The following is a 13,462-nucleotide window of genomic DNA, read 5'->3' on the forward strand; positions in this document are numbered from 1 at the left end:
GAGCTGAATGATAGTAATGTTGGCAAATTGAGACTATGGAGAACTTTTTCTTATATAGAATGGCACAATGAACTAGATTTAGATACATTTATAAATATTAGTAGGAAAAATCCGGTAAGCGAATGTTACCTGTCTAAACGTGTATAAGAGGTATTTTTTATTCTAATTCTTGTTTGGGACCATAGTGAGTGCCTTACATGGCAAGAAAATTAAGGAGATTATGACTATATTCATTACATGCATGATGGTTTAAATGATATACTCCAATTGGCTTATATTAAGTTGCAATAATTTGTAAATTAATGTACACTATGTTCGAGAATCCTAAGTTACCACAAAGAATAGAACATTAGAATGTCATTTTGGTCAACCTCCATCAGAAAGCACGAGCATATAGAACTGATCTATATTATTGGGACAAGTGGCTTGCTTCATTTCTTTCTCAATGACAAGCTCCATTCGAAGTATAGATGGCAAAAACTTTTCTTAATCAGAAGAGATAGGGAAAAGATCAACTAAAATTTGCTCGTGGAAATTATTCAAATCAGAGAGCATTCTAAGAAAGAGGACATTTATAAGAACAACAATCAGATGAGCCACTTCCGATCGGAAATCTAAACTACGAAAAGGAACTCACGTTTAGTTCAAAATCGTTGGAAGATTGCAGGATTACCTCGATATCCGAGCTCGTTCCGATCGTCTTCGAGCGATCCGATCCGATCTCTGTTGTGGCGAGGAGGAGGAGGAGGAGGAAAGAGGAAGGGATTTGTTTTAAGGGATGGGTTTTGGCCGGATTCCTGTGGACGGATAGAAACAAGGGATTGGGGATTTTGGTGTCAGAGAGAAAGAAACGGCGGCAACTAAGGAAGGGGACGCCCCACTTTAAATATAGCTAAGGGCATCGGCAATCACGGGAATTTGAATTCGTTCTGCGAGGTGGACGGTTGAGATTTTCTGGTGGATTTGTTCGTTTTGGCGCAAAGAGAAGTTAGAAAGTTTGTTTTGATTTTTTTTCAAATTTTATGGAAGCTGTGGGTGATAACGGGTCGGGTTTTGGGTTGGAATCTGGATTTGATCCGATAGACATTAGAAAGACTATAAAAAAATTATTTTTCTTTTTTCTTTTTTTTTTTTCTAAAAAAATGTAGGTGAAGAACTTTATTAACACCGATGAAGCTGATAATCTAATACACACTTGAAAGAATAGAGATGAGAGTTGAGCGATGGCTTAGAATAAGCTCCACAACTTGGTAATTATTTAAAGTATAGAAAAAGAATATATTGCAACAAGATCAAAGAGCGTAGAAAAAAATGACACATAGCTTAAATTGGCTTCTTCTCTATCACTGTAAGTATAGATATGGATAGTTTTACGGTGCATTAAGAATAAAATACAACGAAAATAATTGACGCAAACATTATTATCACCAACAATAACCAACTTGGAAAAATATAACTAAGCAAACTAAAAGAGTGATAAGTTCGGGGGCAAGTCAAGAAAGAAAATAATAGTAAGTTTGAATTTAACACAAAAGGCCTCCACCCCAGTATCATAAATCCCAATCTTTTTTTTTAGGACTTCTAATGTAACCAAAACCAACAAGGAGGCGCACCATGTCGAGCAGCAGTAATGAAACGCACGATCAGCTTCTAGGAAAAATGAGCATAGCGAAGGAGCGAGACTTCTCCCTTCCTTTTAGCCGGAAGAGAGGGATGAGACAAGTGTGGGGAAAGTAAATGACATGCTAAGATTTTCCTAATCACTATCTATTATACTACACACGATTAAAGTACGATAATGTCATATTAAACTACAGTTACAAAAAAATAATATTATGCTCACAAGAACTTTATAAACACCTTTGATGTGATATTATGTTATTAGTTGATAGTGATCACTATAAGGTAAAGAAAACAACTATCAATGGACAAGATAATACCACATCATCTCATTTGTAGAATATTTATAAATTGTTCGTGAGAATAACATCTTACTATAAATTACTTATGATCCAAATCACTATTTGTCAATTACGAATAAGCACATATTTATTCTAGATATTTTCATCTAAGTTGATCTATGCAAATCATTAGATGTGTACCGACACATTTCATCAAATTATATCAAGTTTTTACATGATTATTTTTGCTTTATCAAAATAGCTCGTAGATATTTGAGAAAATTATACTGATTTAAAAATAAAAACAGAGACAGCTGCCATGATCAGTTGCCACCTATTATTACAGCTGCTATTGTGTTATCATTAAGCTTCATCTTATTAGTATAGGATAGAAGATATATAAATATATAGTGAATGTATGAGTTCATTGTATAAATCTTTGGATTGTTCATCGTACTCTGTTTGTTCTCATACCTTAAAATTAGGGTCAATTATCTCTAAATACTATCAACCCCCTGAGCCATGATATCGAAAGTTTATGTTATATTTGATTATATTGTTACTTAGATATGTTTCCGTACAAATATCTACTATAAAATTTGCTCAAAGCCCATAGGAGTTAATGCATTACATGTTCCTTATACAATTAGTTCTTCTTTATTAAACCAAAGCAATCTTTCCATTCCATAATTTATTTTAAAGTCAAAAGAGAAATAAGAGTGCAATTAAAAAAGAAAAAAAAAGTTGATTCTTGATCAAATTTAGAAAAATAATTCTGAAGTTGGCGACACGAAGATTTATTTTGGTTAAACTATCAAATGTTGAGGCCATTTCTTTTTTAATTATTGGGCAATTTTTTCTCTGTTCTTTTCCTTCATATTAGTTGGATGGATTGGCATGATAGTTGTTTGCAATTCTTCATATATATATATATATATATATATTTGCTAGCCAAAAATTGACCCTCTGCTTAGGCCTCTGTACAAAAAGGGGCCCAAGCTATTATAGAAAGAAGAAGAAGAAGAAAAAGAGTTATAGAGATATCCTTTTTCAATCTCACTAAAAATATGAACTATGAAGTCTAGTGCTCTCCAAAAATAAAAAATATATATATAGTTTTAAAACATGTAATAAGATTTCACATGAAAAATTAAAAGTCTATTCTTCTTTTATTTCTTGTTATTACTAATGACAACTACTAAAAGGGTGTTAAAGAAAAAGATAGTTAGTTTGGTCAACTTATCTATTTTTATATTTAATTACAGAAAATAAATTAAAAAAATAACTATTTTTACCTATTAAAGGTAGTTTTACTTTTTTATTTGGCATCCTTTTGAGTTATTTTTAATGAAGTTATCATTTTATTAAACTCCACTGCGACCAAACTAATTATATTCAACTATAAATTTTAGTTTCATTTATTAGTGCCCCACTTTATATTTATATATATATATATATATATATATATATATATATATATATTTCTGAATTATTAATCTGAGAGGCTCATAACAAAAACAAAAAGATAAAGATACGAGAGGGAGGAGGGATCGATGTCTTCGTTTACCAGTCAAGATAGACAAAGCTAAGACTTATAATAAAAGTAGCCTCCTGCGACTGCGAACGTTAGAAGAGAATTATAGAGTTGGCAAGAAGAAACTTGAATGCAAAACTAAATGACTAGGAATATATCTATATAATATTTTAGATTAAAGCAGCTTAGCTCCACTTGATAAAAGATAAAAGCAACGCCGTTGACTTTTAGAAGCAGCAGCTTATGACATATATATTGTTTTAATATAGTTTTGTGGGTCGACGTGTAAAAAGAAAAGAAAAACTAAGATGACGAAGTACAGGTGGATAGGGGTGGTAATCGGGTCGGATTAAGCGGGTTCGGGTCGGGTCAACATTATCTTGACACGAACACGACCCGATTAATAAATGGGTTGCATTTAGCAAACACGAACACGACCCGATTAATAAACAGGTAACACGACACGACTCGCTTAACTCGTTTAATAAACGGGTCAAGTTAACACGATACACTAACACGATCGATCTAACCCGTATACTTAAACGGGTCGTGTCTTACCCGTTTACACTTGGGATAGAGAATAGTGAAAATTAATTGGTTGACCGACCAGGATGTAAGGACCCAATCATTGAACGCCGAGTAGGCCAGACTTCACTCGCTTCTGGAGCATTTTCCACGCGGGTCCCACTTAGGGAAAAACGAAATTTAGATTTGGCCGCATCCGAAGTCTTTTTCGCGGGTCTCCCCTGTTTTCCCCTGTTCCAAGCCTACGGCCGTTTCCTCAAAGACCTTGGCGCAGTAGTCGTCCGCCTTAGTCAACGTCACAGACCCCACAGATGGATTTTTGATCGACGGCGACACATTTGTCAAGGCATATATAGTATTCTTAAACTTCGAGATTTTAGATCACATCGAGTGAAAATTCCGATCTTTTAAGGCGATGTTGAGGACGAAGATGGAGGCGGCGGAGGAGGAGGAGGAGGAGGAGGTGCGGAATAACTGGTCGATAAGCCTCGCGAAGTTGATGACGATCTTTGTTATTCTCGTGGCCGGCTTCTCCTTCGGCCTATCCCTGACCTCCCATTTCAATCAATACTCGGCCTCCCACGCGGAGGTCTTCTTCCCGAGGACCGCCTTCTACGACAAGGAGTCCTTGAGCGTTAAGGCCTTCATCAAGCCGACCCATCTGATGCATTCCATGAGCGACGGCGTGCTCTTCTGGAGGGCTTCCATGGTGCCCAAGATCGAGGAGTATCCATTCGAGAGGGTGCCCAAGGTGGCCTTTTTGTTCTTGACCAAGGGAGCTTTGCCATTGTTGCCGCTCTGGGATAGGTTCTTCAGAGGGCACGAAGGCTTGTATTCGATTTACGTGCATTCGCTTCCGGATTACAAGATCAAGGTGCCCGAGAATTCCGCTTTCTTTGCTCGACAGATCCCCAGCGAGGTGACAGACATATCTCAATGTTATTTTACTTACGCCCAGTTTAATTTAGGATTAAAATTAATTATAGATTATTATTCTTATATTTATTTATATTTTAAAATAAATATGTAATAATTATATTTATGTGATGTAAAATAAAGACATAGATAGAAAAAAGTGTTTTATTCTTTTATAAAATTATCATAAATATCCTTTGATTTAGTATAAAATAGGTTGATAGAATAGATATTAATGGTAAATTAATAATTTAGTTGGCTTATAATTTAAGATGTATAGTATTTATATTTTAAAATAAGATTATTATTATATCTAGCTGTTACGTGTTGTATTATGAAATAAAAAAATTATATCTAAAGTGAATGGGCCTTATAAATATATATTAAAATAATATATAAATAAGAAGGATAATTGTATCCATAACACATGCTGTTTATTTAGATAGTTTCCTTTTCAAGTTAAGTCATTTGATAAAATATATATTTAACTAAGAGAAATATTTAAAAATTAAACTAAGAATATTTATATTTTTGACATTTAAATTCTTTAAAATATAATAATATTTTACTCTATGGGGTCTTTAATTTTATATCTTTATATAAGATATATATGTATATACCTTAGGACACATAAAAGTAAATAAGAGATTTTCAATGTATATATGAAAAGAAAAACTTAATATTAAAATACAATATATATTAACATTTTAGGACTAAAATACTCTAAGATAAGAAATAGAATAATTAAATATTAAAGATAATTAGGTAACTTTTCAAAAGTAGTTCAGTAAATATTAATTGTATGCATGGCTCAAATAAATCTGGTCGATTGCTTATTTGGGTCTGATGACAAAATTAAACCAGTTTGATGATCGTGTTCAGGGGTCTATGCTTTTGGTTAGTAGATAACTCCTCATTAATCAGGACTTTATCTGGAATATTTTACTTAGATAAAAGTCGTACATTTCACTCTTATCAAGGGTAAGAATCTTATCTCGATATAGCCAAGAATCTTTTCTCTTATTAAGTAGCCAAGTTTGATCTGAAACATTCCTTAAACCCCAAAAGACTTTATTTAACTCTCTTCTCGTGCAGGAAACATCATGGGGATCCATAACACTACTAGATGCCGAGAAGCGTTTGCTGGCAAACGCATTGCTTGATTTCTCCAACGAGCGTTTCGTTCTACTCTCCGAGAGCTGCATTCCTGTCTACAATTTCCCCACTGTCTATGAATACTTGATCAACTCGGCTCACAGCTTCGTGGAGTCATACGACAGAGATGAACAGCAATGCCGCGGCCGGTACAACCGCCGCATGGCGCCTCAGATCGAGAGGTATCAATGGAGGAAAGGATCAGAGTGGTTCGAGCTCAACCGCGAATTGGCTGTCAATATTGTTGCAGACTACAAGTACTACTCCATCTTCAAGAAGTACTGCAAGCCTTCTTGCTACCCTGATGAGCATTACATACCAACCTACTTGAACTTGTTTCATGGAAGCTTCAATGCAAATAGGAGCCTGACTTGGGTGGATTGGTCAAGAGGGGGAGCTCACCCTGCAACATATGGTCCTCCAAACATTGTAGCAGAATTCATTCAGGAGATTAGGAACAATAACACCTTCTGTATGTATAATTCGCGGCCGACTTCGATTTGTTTCCTGTTTGCTAGGAAGTTTGCTCCTAGTGCCCTCGGTCCCCTGCTCAACCTCGCGTCGACAGTGATGGAGTTCTGAATTCTAGTGTTATGTTCTTGTTCAGACACTAATTTTTTGAATACTAACTCATGATCTATATTGTGTATTTGTGCTTGTTTTGAATTCAATACTGTAGACGTTGATAGAAACTCACTTAGATATATAAGGTTTCTTTTCCTTAAGCTTTGCGTTGGTTGTTGGGTTGACATTGGATGAAAGTTTTCAGATACTGAAGTAGGAAAGGAGTTGGAATATGTTTTCATATACTATTATTATGATAGATATCTTAAAGGGATGGATATCTAGGCTATCCAGTTTTTTATGGGCCGATAAGCAGACCTAATCCAAATTCATCTTAGGAATGGGTTCATATAACTAGCTCAATGGGGGCCAGAATATGGCTAACTTAAGAAGGAAACAATCTACCCTAACAAGTGGGAAGGAACAAAGGAATACATACGTTCCTCAGCTACCAAAGCAAGCAATCGACAAAGTGAAACATGGCAATTGGAAGCAATGTTCACCAACTGTGCAAAGTATCATGATGCTTTGAAGGACACACCATGAACATGGAATGAAGCTACATTGCGTACCATATAATGCATTTGAGCTGCTTTTGTTTCTGCACTACGAGAACTTATCAGAGAATATTTCTTAAGCTAAAAGTGTTTCAAAAGATGTGATGCAACTCACATAAACCTCACCAACTCATAACATATACATGTGTAGACATGGGTGAGTAGCGAAAACCTCTTTATGTACCTCGAACTCGTTTATGTATGTGATTCGAATATTAACAGGGGGCGAAAAAAGATGAGAAGATTCGAAAACTTATTGGTAGTAGTAGTAGTACTGGCATCAGGTGCAATCCTTCAGAAGCTCCACGATACCTGATCGTTGCGCATTGCTTAGCTGTTTAGGGAAGATAATGCTGAATTTTATCCGTAAATTCCCCCTCACACCCTTTTCGTCGGCAAGGGGCATGCCCTGGCCTTTGATGACCTTCTCATAACCTGGATAGATGATCTGTTCATGAAAAGAGCAGCTCATTTTCTCTCCTGTCAATAGTCTGAAAGAAAATTTCCAACCGGCCAGGGCGTCTGCCAAAGAGACCTCAACTTTTAGCACTAAGTCATTGCCAACTCTCTTGAAGACAGGATGCTCCTTTTCAGTTATCAAAACAATGACATCGGCCGGTAAGTATCCCGGTCGCTCATCTCCCATCCCTTCGAATGTGATTCTCGTTCCTTTCTTCCATCCTGGTTTCACTCTAATTGTGTGTGTTTCCTCCTTTTTGACAATCAACCTGTACAAATGGTAAAGAAGAGGGTTCAGATTGAATTCAACCCTCCATAGTAGACTAGACGTAACACGACATGAAATGTATACAAGAAATACCAGGTAGTTAGCAAACAAGAAAAGCCAGGTGGTTGTTTGTCTTACAAATTCTCAAAGGAAAATTAAATCCCTTCACTCTGGTAGCACAAGAGTCGCTATCTCATATTTGTTGAGACCACAGTCCTCACATGTCTATTCCATCCATTCTACTGCTCATAGGACCACTTAATGGATAAGCCATAGGACAAATGTATACCAACATTTATGTGGTTATGTGATCATACGAAGAATCTTAATGACCTATCTAGTTATCCCCTTGAAGGAAGTTAGCGTCTCTTATCACTTCGCAGGTCAAATTCTCATCAGCCTTTCGACAAAGAGTACAAGAGCCAGTTAAACTTCACTTTACGAATTCATAGAAATGAAGTTTTACTTTACCTTCAAGGTTTGGTAGAGAAAGGGGAAAACATAGATGAATTGCAGAAAGTTCCTATCAGGAATCTTAACAAACTTTTATCATAAAGGAATCGACAATAAGGAGACAATAAAACAAGAATAATTCCCACATCTTTCTCCTAGAAGACATATAAAATTAACATATAATCCTTGTTAAGAACAGTCATAAATTGTTGCCTATCTTCAAATTGACAGTTTTTTTTATTAAGGCTCCTCCAAGAACATCGTGCATAGACGCGAAGAAAAGAATCTAAACCAAAGATGTAAGAAGGAATACAAAACTACATGTTACTTGTGAATCATGAACACCTAAACTTCAATGGAGAATCTTGGCCAATCTATTCCATCAAAGGATTAATCATTTCTCTTATGTAAATAAGCGCATCCATAACTTAATTTTGGGACAAGAAAAGGGACAAATTTATCAGAGAACAAACCCGTTCTTCGTGACGACATCCCTTGTATAGTTAATCTCCTTCTTGCAACCATGGCAGAGCTCCTCCAGCGTGCACTCGAGCTTCTTCTCGATGGGCGGCGGCTGCCTCCGAAACGACTTGGAAAACGACGACAACGCCGGCTTAGCTCCCACATTACCCACAGAATAATACACATCCCTAGATCCCTTCTCGTGAGATTTCACATTGTTCAAAGTAGCAGTTGGCTTAAAATCCTCCCCTTTTGACCCTCCTCCACCTCCATCCACCACAAACACTGCTCTGTTCACTTGCAAGTCACTAAGCGCCTAAGATAACACCACGGCCAACGACAACAAGATTGAGATGAACAGATTGATGGGTATTTGATAAAATTGAAAAAGGAACACACAGAACGAAAAAGAAGAAAAAGAAAAAGTTGTACCTCATAAGCTTCTGTGATGGCTTTGAACTTGGCCTCCGCCTCAGGCTTGGAGGAAGGAGGGTGCTTGTCTGGGTGCCATTTCTTGACCAGCGTCTTGTAAGCGCTGCGGATTTCTTGCGGTGAAGAGTCTTTGGAGATGTCGAGGACTCGGAAGTATAGCTCCCGGGGATTGCCCATTTTGGGATTCGAGCTACGTAGCAGAAGCCCAACAAGGCAATTGTGGAAGTGGAAGAGAAGAGGAGAAGTATATCGGAGAGTAGAGAGCGAGAGCGAGAAGAGAGGAGTTGGAACAAAACGGCCGGAAGAGGGAGAGATGTTTGGCTTTAATTTCGGAAGCGTGGAATGAGTCAGAGAGAGAGAGAGAGAGAGTAGCAGCAGCAGCAGCAGTAGTAGTAGTAGTCGTCGTCGTCGTCTTTTGAGAACTCAGGTGATGATGCTAACAGAGTAACTGTACATGATGAGTAGCATATTTAAAAAGAGAAAAAAAAGAAAAGAAAAAGATTTAAACTTAATTTTAAATTTAAGTTGCAGTCCAAACTATAAGTTACAAATATTAGATTTTTTTTATGATTTAATAAATTAAAGCATATTTTTATAGAGATAATTAAATGATTAACTTACATTATTAAATTTTATTCCAAAAACTCCTAAAATTCTCAGAAATAATATCTAAAACTATGAGGGGCATGAGTAGTAAATTTACGAATGCAGGGTCCAAAATGTAATTTCTCCAAGAAAATATCCATTGGGAAATAAATAACAACACCAATTGCTACTGTTAAATCGTACATTACCTGGAGGAGGGTCCATGTTACTATTAAGTGAAGCCAGTCAATTAAAGCATTTATACGACTTTACCAACCACATCATCCTCCACTTGGTTAACATATTATTAACACTCATAAGCTAAGTTTAGCTTCCCAAAACATTTCAGATCTTATTCCAAACCCCAAGATATCAGGTATAATTTTCTTAACGTATAGATTAAATGAACACATGCATTAAATATCAACCCATGCATTCATAGAAAGAATCAAATCCTATGAGCTCCTTCCTTAATCATTTGTGAGTACTATCCTTAGTCTTTCTCTATAGTTTTATTATATTTTTAATCTCAATCTTATCTTGTTGGCAGCCCACCTCTCTCTCTATCTCTCTCTCTCTCTCTCTATATGTATATATAAATATAAATAAGTATATGAATTATGGGGAGATGATTAGGTTAGGGAGGTGAGAAGGTTCTGCTAAAAGGAAACATGAGGTCACGTGAAAGAGAAGGTTTAGTAGAGTAGTAGTACATAATGCATACAGTTGGGGGGTCGCTTTTAGCCGACAAGTTGTGACAGGAAAATGAGATGAAATTTGTGAGAGCTTTTTTAATTTTATTTTTTAATTTTTAATTTAACCAAACTAATCATTCTCAATTTTTTATTTTATTTTTAACACATCTAATATATTTTTAATTTTAAATACTAAATTAGATGTGTATTAAGATCGCGCTTTCTAAATATAAGTAGCTTTTCGGATCAACAATTTATATGAAAGTTTAAAATGTAGAAGTAAATTATTAAATAAAAAGCCACTTATATTTAGATATTGTAATCATGGTTAGTAGAATACATGTAGTTTTATATTAAATTTTAAGGATTTAAAATAGACAAACACTTGAAGTTGTTGACACATCAGAAAACCTTGGATACTTCATACTTATCTCTTGGAACAAAGGCATCCCCCACCCCCCAGAAACCCAAAAATAGCACGATTAATATAAGTTTGATAAACAAAATAAGACATCTACTGTACTATAACTCTTCCCACATAAATAGTGAGAGTGCTACCATCCTGAGTGGTGTTGGATATTGTTATTAATTGTGTGGTACTAAGCCCATGCCTTGGGGTTAATTTCTTATTACAGCAAGTGAGCTAGGGAGTACCTAGCAAAATTCACATTTATATTATAGTGGATAGGGCTGTCTCCCCCCTTGACGGCTTTGATCATATACGTTGCAATCATACCGACTTCTTTATATTTACTTTTAAGTGTAATCAAAGTCATCGAATGTATGTAACTGTATGAAGTGCAATCATAATGGTTAGGTAGATGATAGAAACTCATTTAAACCTTGTACTCTGAAGAAGATCCAATCCATTTAGCATACTGACTTCTCATCAGTAAAAAGAAGAAGAAGAAGAAGAACAAGGAGGGAAATCTTAGCAGTAGGAATTACTACACATGCACCAATTCAATGTTGCACTGTTGCAGATGTCATCAGTGTGCAATGTTATTGGTACGGCTGCTGACAACGTAGTACATGCAACAAACAAAAGCATGGGAAGTCATTAGACAGCCATTAATAGGGGATTAGGATCAACAGCTAATTCTTTCAAAGCTTTTAGTTCAAGTCTTGATAGATTTGTTCTTGTCTTCTACATTGCAAACATTATTGAATTTGGAATTAGGGCCATGGACTTGCATCTAATCTGTTACAATATTAAGAAAATTCCAAGGCTGATGACAATGATTTAGTACAATTCTGACGGCATTGAGCAAATCTAGCTGGGTTGGCTGACTAAAAAGATCAAAAGCAATTGTAGACCATAGATTTGTTGAGATTTTTCAGTCTCATTTCACATTACTATTAGGGATTCTGAACTCTATTATGATTTTTCTCGACAATGTCGGCAGGCAGGCGAAGGAAGAAAAAGACATCAATGTCAATCTAATAAAAATCATTATAGCTCGATAATCAACTCAGCAGCAGTAATGATAAAAGATTTTTGAATGTTCAACAAACAAGTTTGAGAGGTTGTATCTCCAGTGAGAGATGATCCATTATTAGTTTTCTTATATGTTTCCCCAACTAATCAATATAATTAATGGGAGGCAAAAGAACACAAGTCCTAATGTTTGTAAACACATAACATGACATTTCTTAGGACCCAAACCTAACAGATAGCATGCTATTTCTTGGAAGAAATGATTGTATTTTCTTGTGAGCAACTCACACCATTATTTCATACCAACTTAAATGAGCAAACTTATATAGTCTAAGAAATCGCAAAGTGATTGGATAGGCGAAAACAGCAAACCAGAGTTCTAATAGTCTTGTCTAATTTCAGTTCAAGTTTCAGTGGTTCTACTGACTTAGTTTTTTTAGAGATTTTCTGGTATCAGATTAGGGAGCTATCTAATCCTCCCCAAAGAATCAGTTGAGACACATTAAAAAATAAAATAAAGTTGTGGTCCAAATAATAATGAAGCCATAAACATATCAGAAGGAACAAGCTAATGGGACAGCTGGTAAACCTAAGGTCAGAAATCCTAGATATTGTTTAAGAGTTAGGAGAAATGCTTTAGTTGCTTGAAAGCTACTTTGTCTCCTTGTTCCGTATCATTATGAAATGCAACCACCAGAAAAAAAAGGAGTGAGAGATTGAAACTGATCAACATGAACAGAAAAAACACAGTACGCGATGAAGTGGACTGCTCAGCAATCAATTTTAGTTCAAGCAAGATTGAAGATGCTGCATATGAAATAGAAAAGGCTCTACTACTAGAAAGAATAAAATGAAATGTGCATCAGTAATGGTTCCCTTCAGAAAATAGAACTAGTTCTGGACTATCTTATATATCAGCAGCAAAAATATTAGCTGCAATCGTCAACAGAACCATCTTGATGAAGAGACAATATATTTTTACATCAGAAATCAATGGACTTCACACTTACGATCATAAATGGTTCTGCGATGTATAATCATTGCGCAGCCAAGATTTACATATATAAAGTTACAGGCGAAGTTGGCATCCTTCAATCTGACCTTCAAAATTGACACTCTCATATTATAAAGCAAACTTCATCCTAACTACCTTCTATAATTAATCCGCTTCACATTAGATTTCTGGACAAACCTTGATGTGTGAGTCACCTTAATGTTATGGAGTGCATGTTTATGATGCCTTCTTGGGTCTGTCTCATTCATGTAAATTGCATGCCTACTAATCCCAACTCTAATTCTACGACTCCGAGGCCTTAGAGAACTCTCCATGTAAATCTTCCTCCGATCCCTTGATCTTTGAGAAAGAGATCTCCTGCATTTTACTGATCTTGGAATGTGCTCATATGATATACTCTCTTCCAAATCATCTTCGCTTGAACTTAAATAGTAGTCTTCGATATCTCTTATTCGATCTTCTCTCGCCCTTTTCACATTCCTCAGTTTAAACCAGACAAACATG

At 35.8% G+C, this 13,462-nt stretch overlaps 2 protein-coding genes across 2 annotated transcripts; one reads left to right on the forward strand and one right to left on the reverse strand.

The window, feature by feature from the left end:
- Positions 1 to 4,363: 4,363 nt before the first annotated feature.
- On the forward strand, positions 4,364 to 7,010 carry LOC140769084 (glycosyltransferase BC10-like). The gene is made up of 2 exons (XM_073109643.1): positions 4,364 to 4,879; positions 5,971 to 7,010. Exons 1-2 carry the CDS (start codon positions 4,376 to 4,378, stop codon positions 6,610 to 6,612), a joined length of 1,146 nt encoding a protein of 381 aa, XP_072965744.1. The 5' UTR covers positions 4,364 to 4,375; the 3' UTR covers positions 6,613 to 7,010.
- Positions 7,011 to 7,201: 191 nt separating this feature from the next.
- On the reverse strand, positions 7,202 to 9,668 carry LOC140769085 (uncharacterized). Its single transcript, XM_073109644.1, has 3 exons — positions 9,226 to 9,668; positions 8,805 to 9,109; positions 7,202 to 7,879 (listed from the first exon to the last, which is right to left on the reverse strand). Exons 1-3 carry the CDS (start codon positions 9,400 to 9,402, stop codon positions 7,432 to 7,434), a joined length of 930 nt encoding a protein of 309 aa, XP_072965745.1. The 5' UTR covers positions 9,403 to 9,668; the 3' UTR covers positions 7,202 to 7,431.
- Positions 9,669 to 13,462: the final 3,794 nt, after the last annotated feature.

This window comes from Typha angustifolia, chromosome 10 (assembly GCF_048772165.1).
Source record: "Typha angustifolia cultivar Huaian chromosome 10, ASM4877216v1, whole genome shotgun sequence".
NCBI classification, from domain to species: domain Eukaryota; kingdom Viridiplantae; phylum Streptophyta; class Magnoliopsida; order Poales; family Typhaceae; genus Typha; species Typha angustifolia.

What these genes read in the sequence shown, in the direction of transcription:
- LOC140769084 (XM_073109643.1), top strand. Translation starts at nt 4,376, where the DNA reads ATGTTGAGGACGAAGATGGAGGCGGCGGAGGAGGAGGAGGAGGAGGAG. An exon ending in CTCGACAGATCCCCAGCGAG is followed by an intron (nt 4,880 to 5,970) that starts GTGACAGACATA and finishes CTTCTCGTGCAG; the next exon opens with GAAACATCATGGGGATCCAT.
- LOC140769085 (XM_073109644.1), bottom strand. Translation starts at nt 9,402, where the DNA reads ATGGGCAATCCCCGGGAGCTATACTTCCGAGTCCTCGACATCTCCAAA. An exon ending in CCATCACAGAAGCTTATGAG is followed by an intron (nt 9,110 to 9,225) that starts GTACAACTTTTT and finishes GTGTTATCTTAG; the next exon opens with GCGCTTAGTGACTTGCAAGT. An exon ending in GATGTCGTCACGAAGAACGG is followed by an intron (nt 7,880 to 8,804) that starts GTTTGTTCTCTG and finishes CCATTTGTACAG; the next exon opens with GTTGATTGTCAAAAAGGAGG.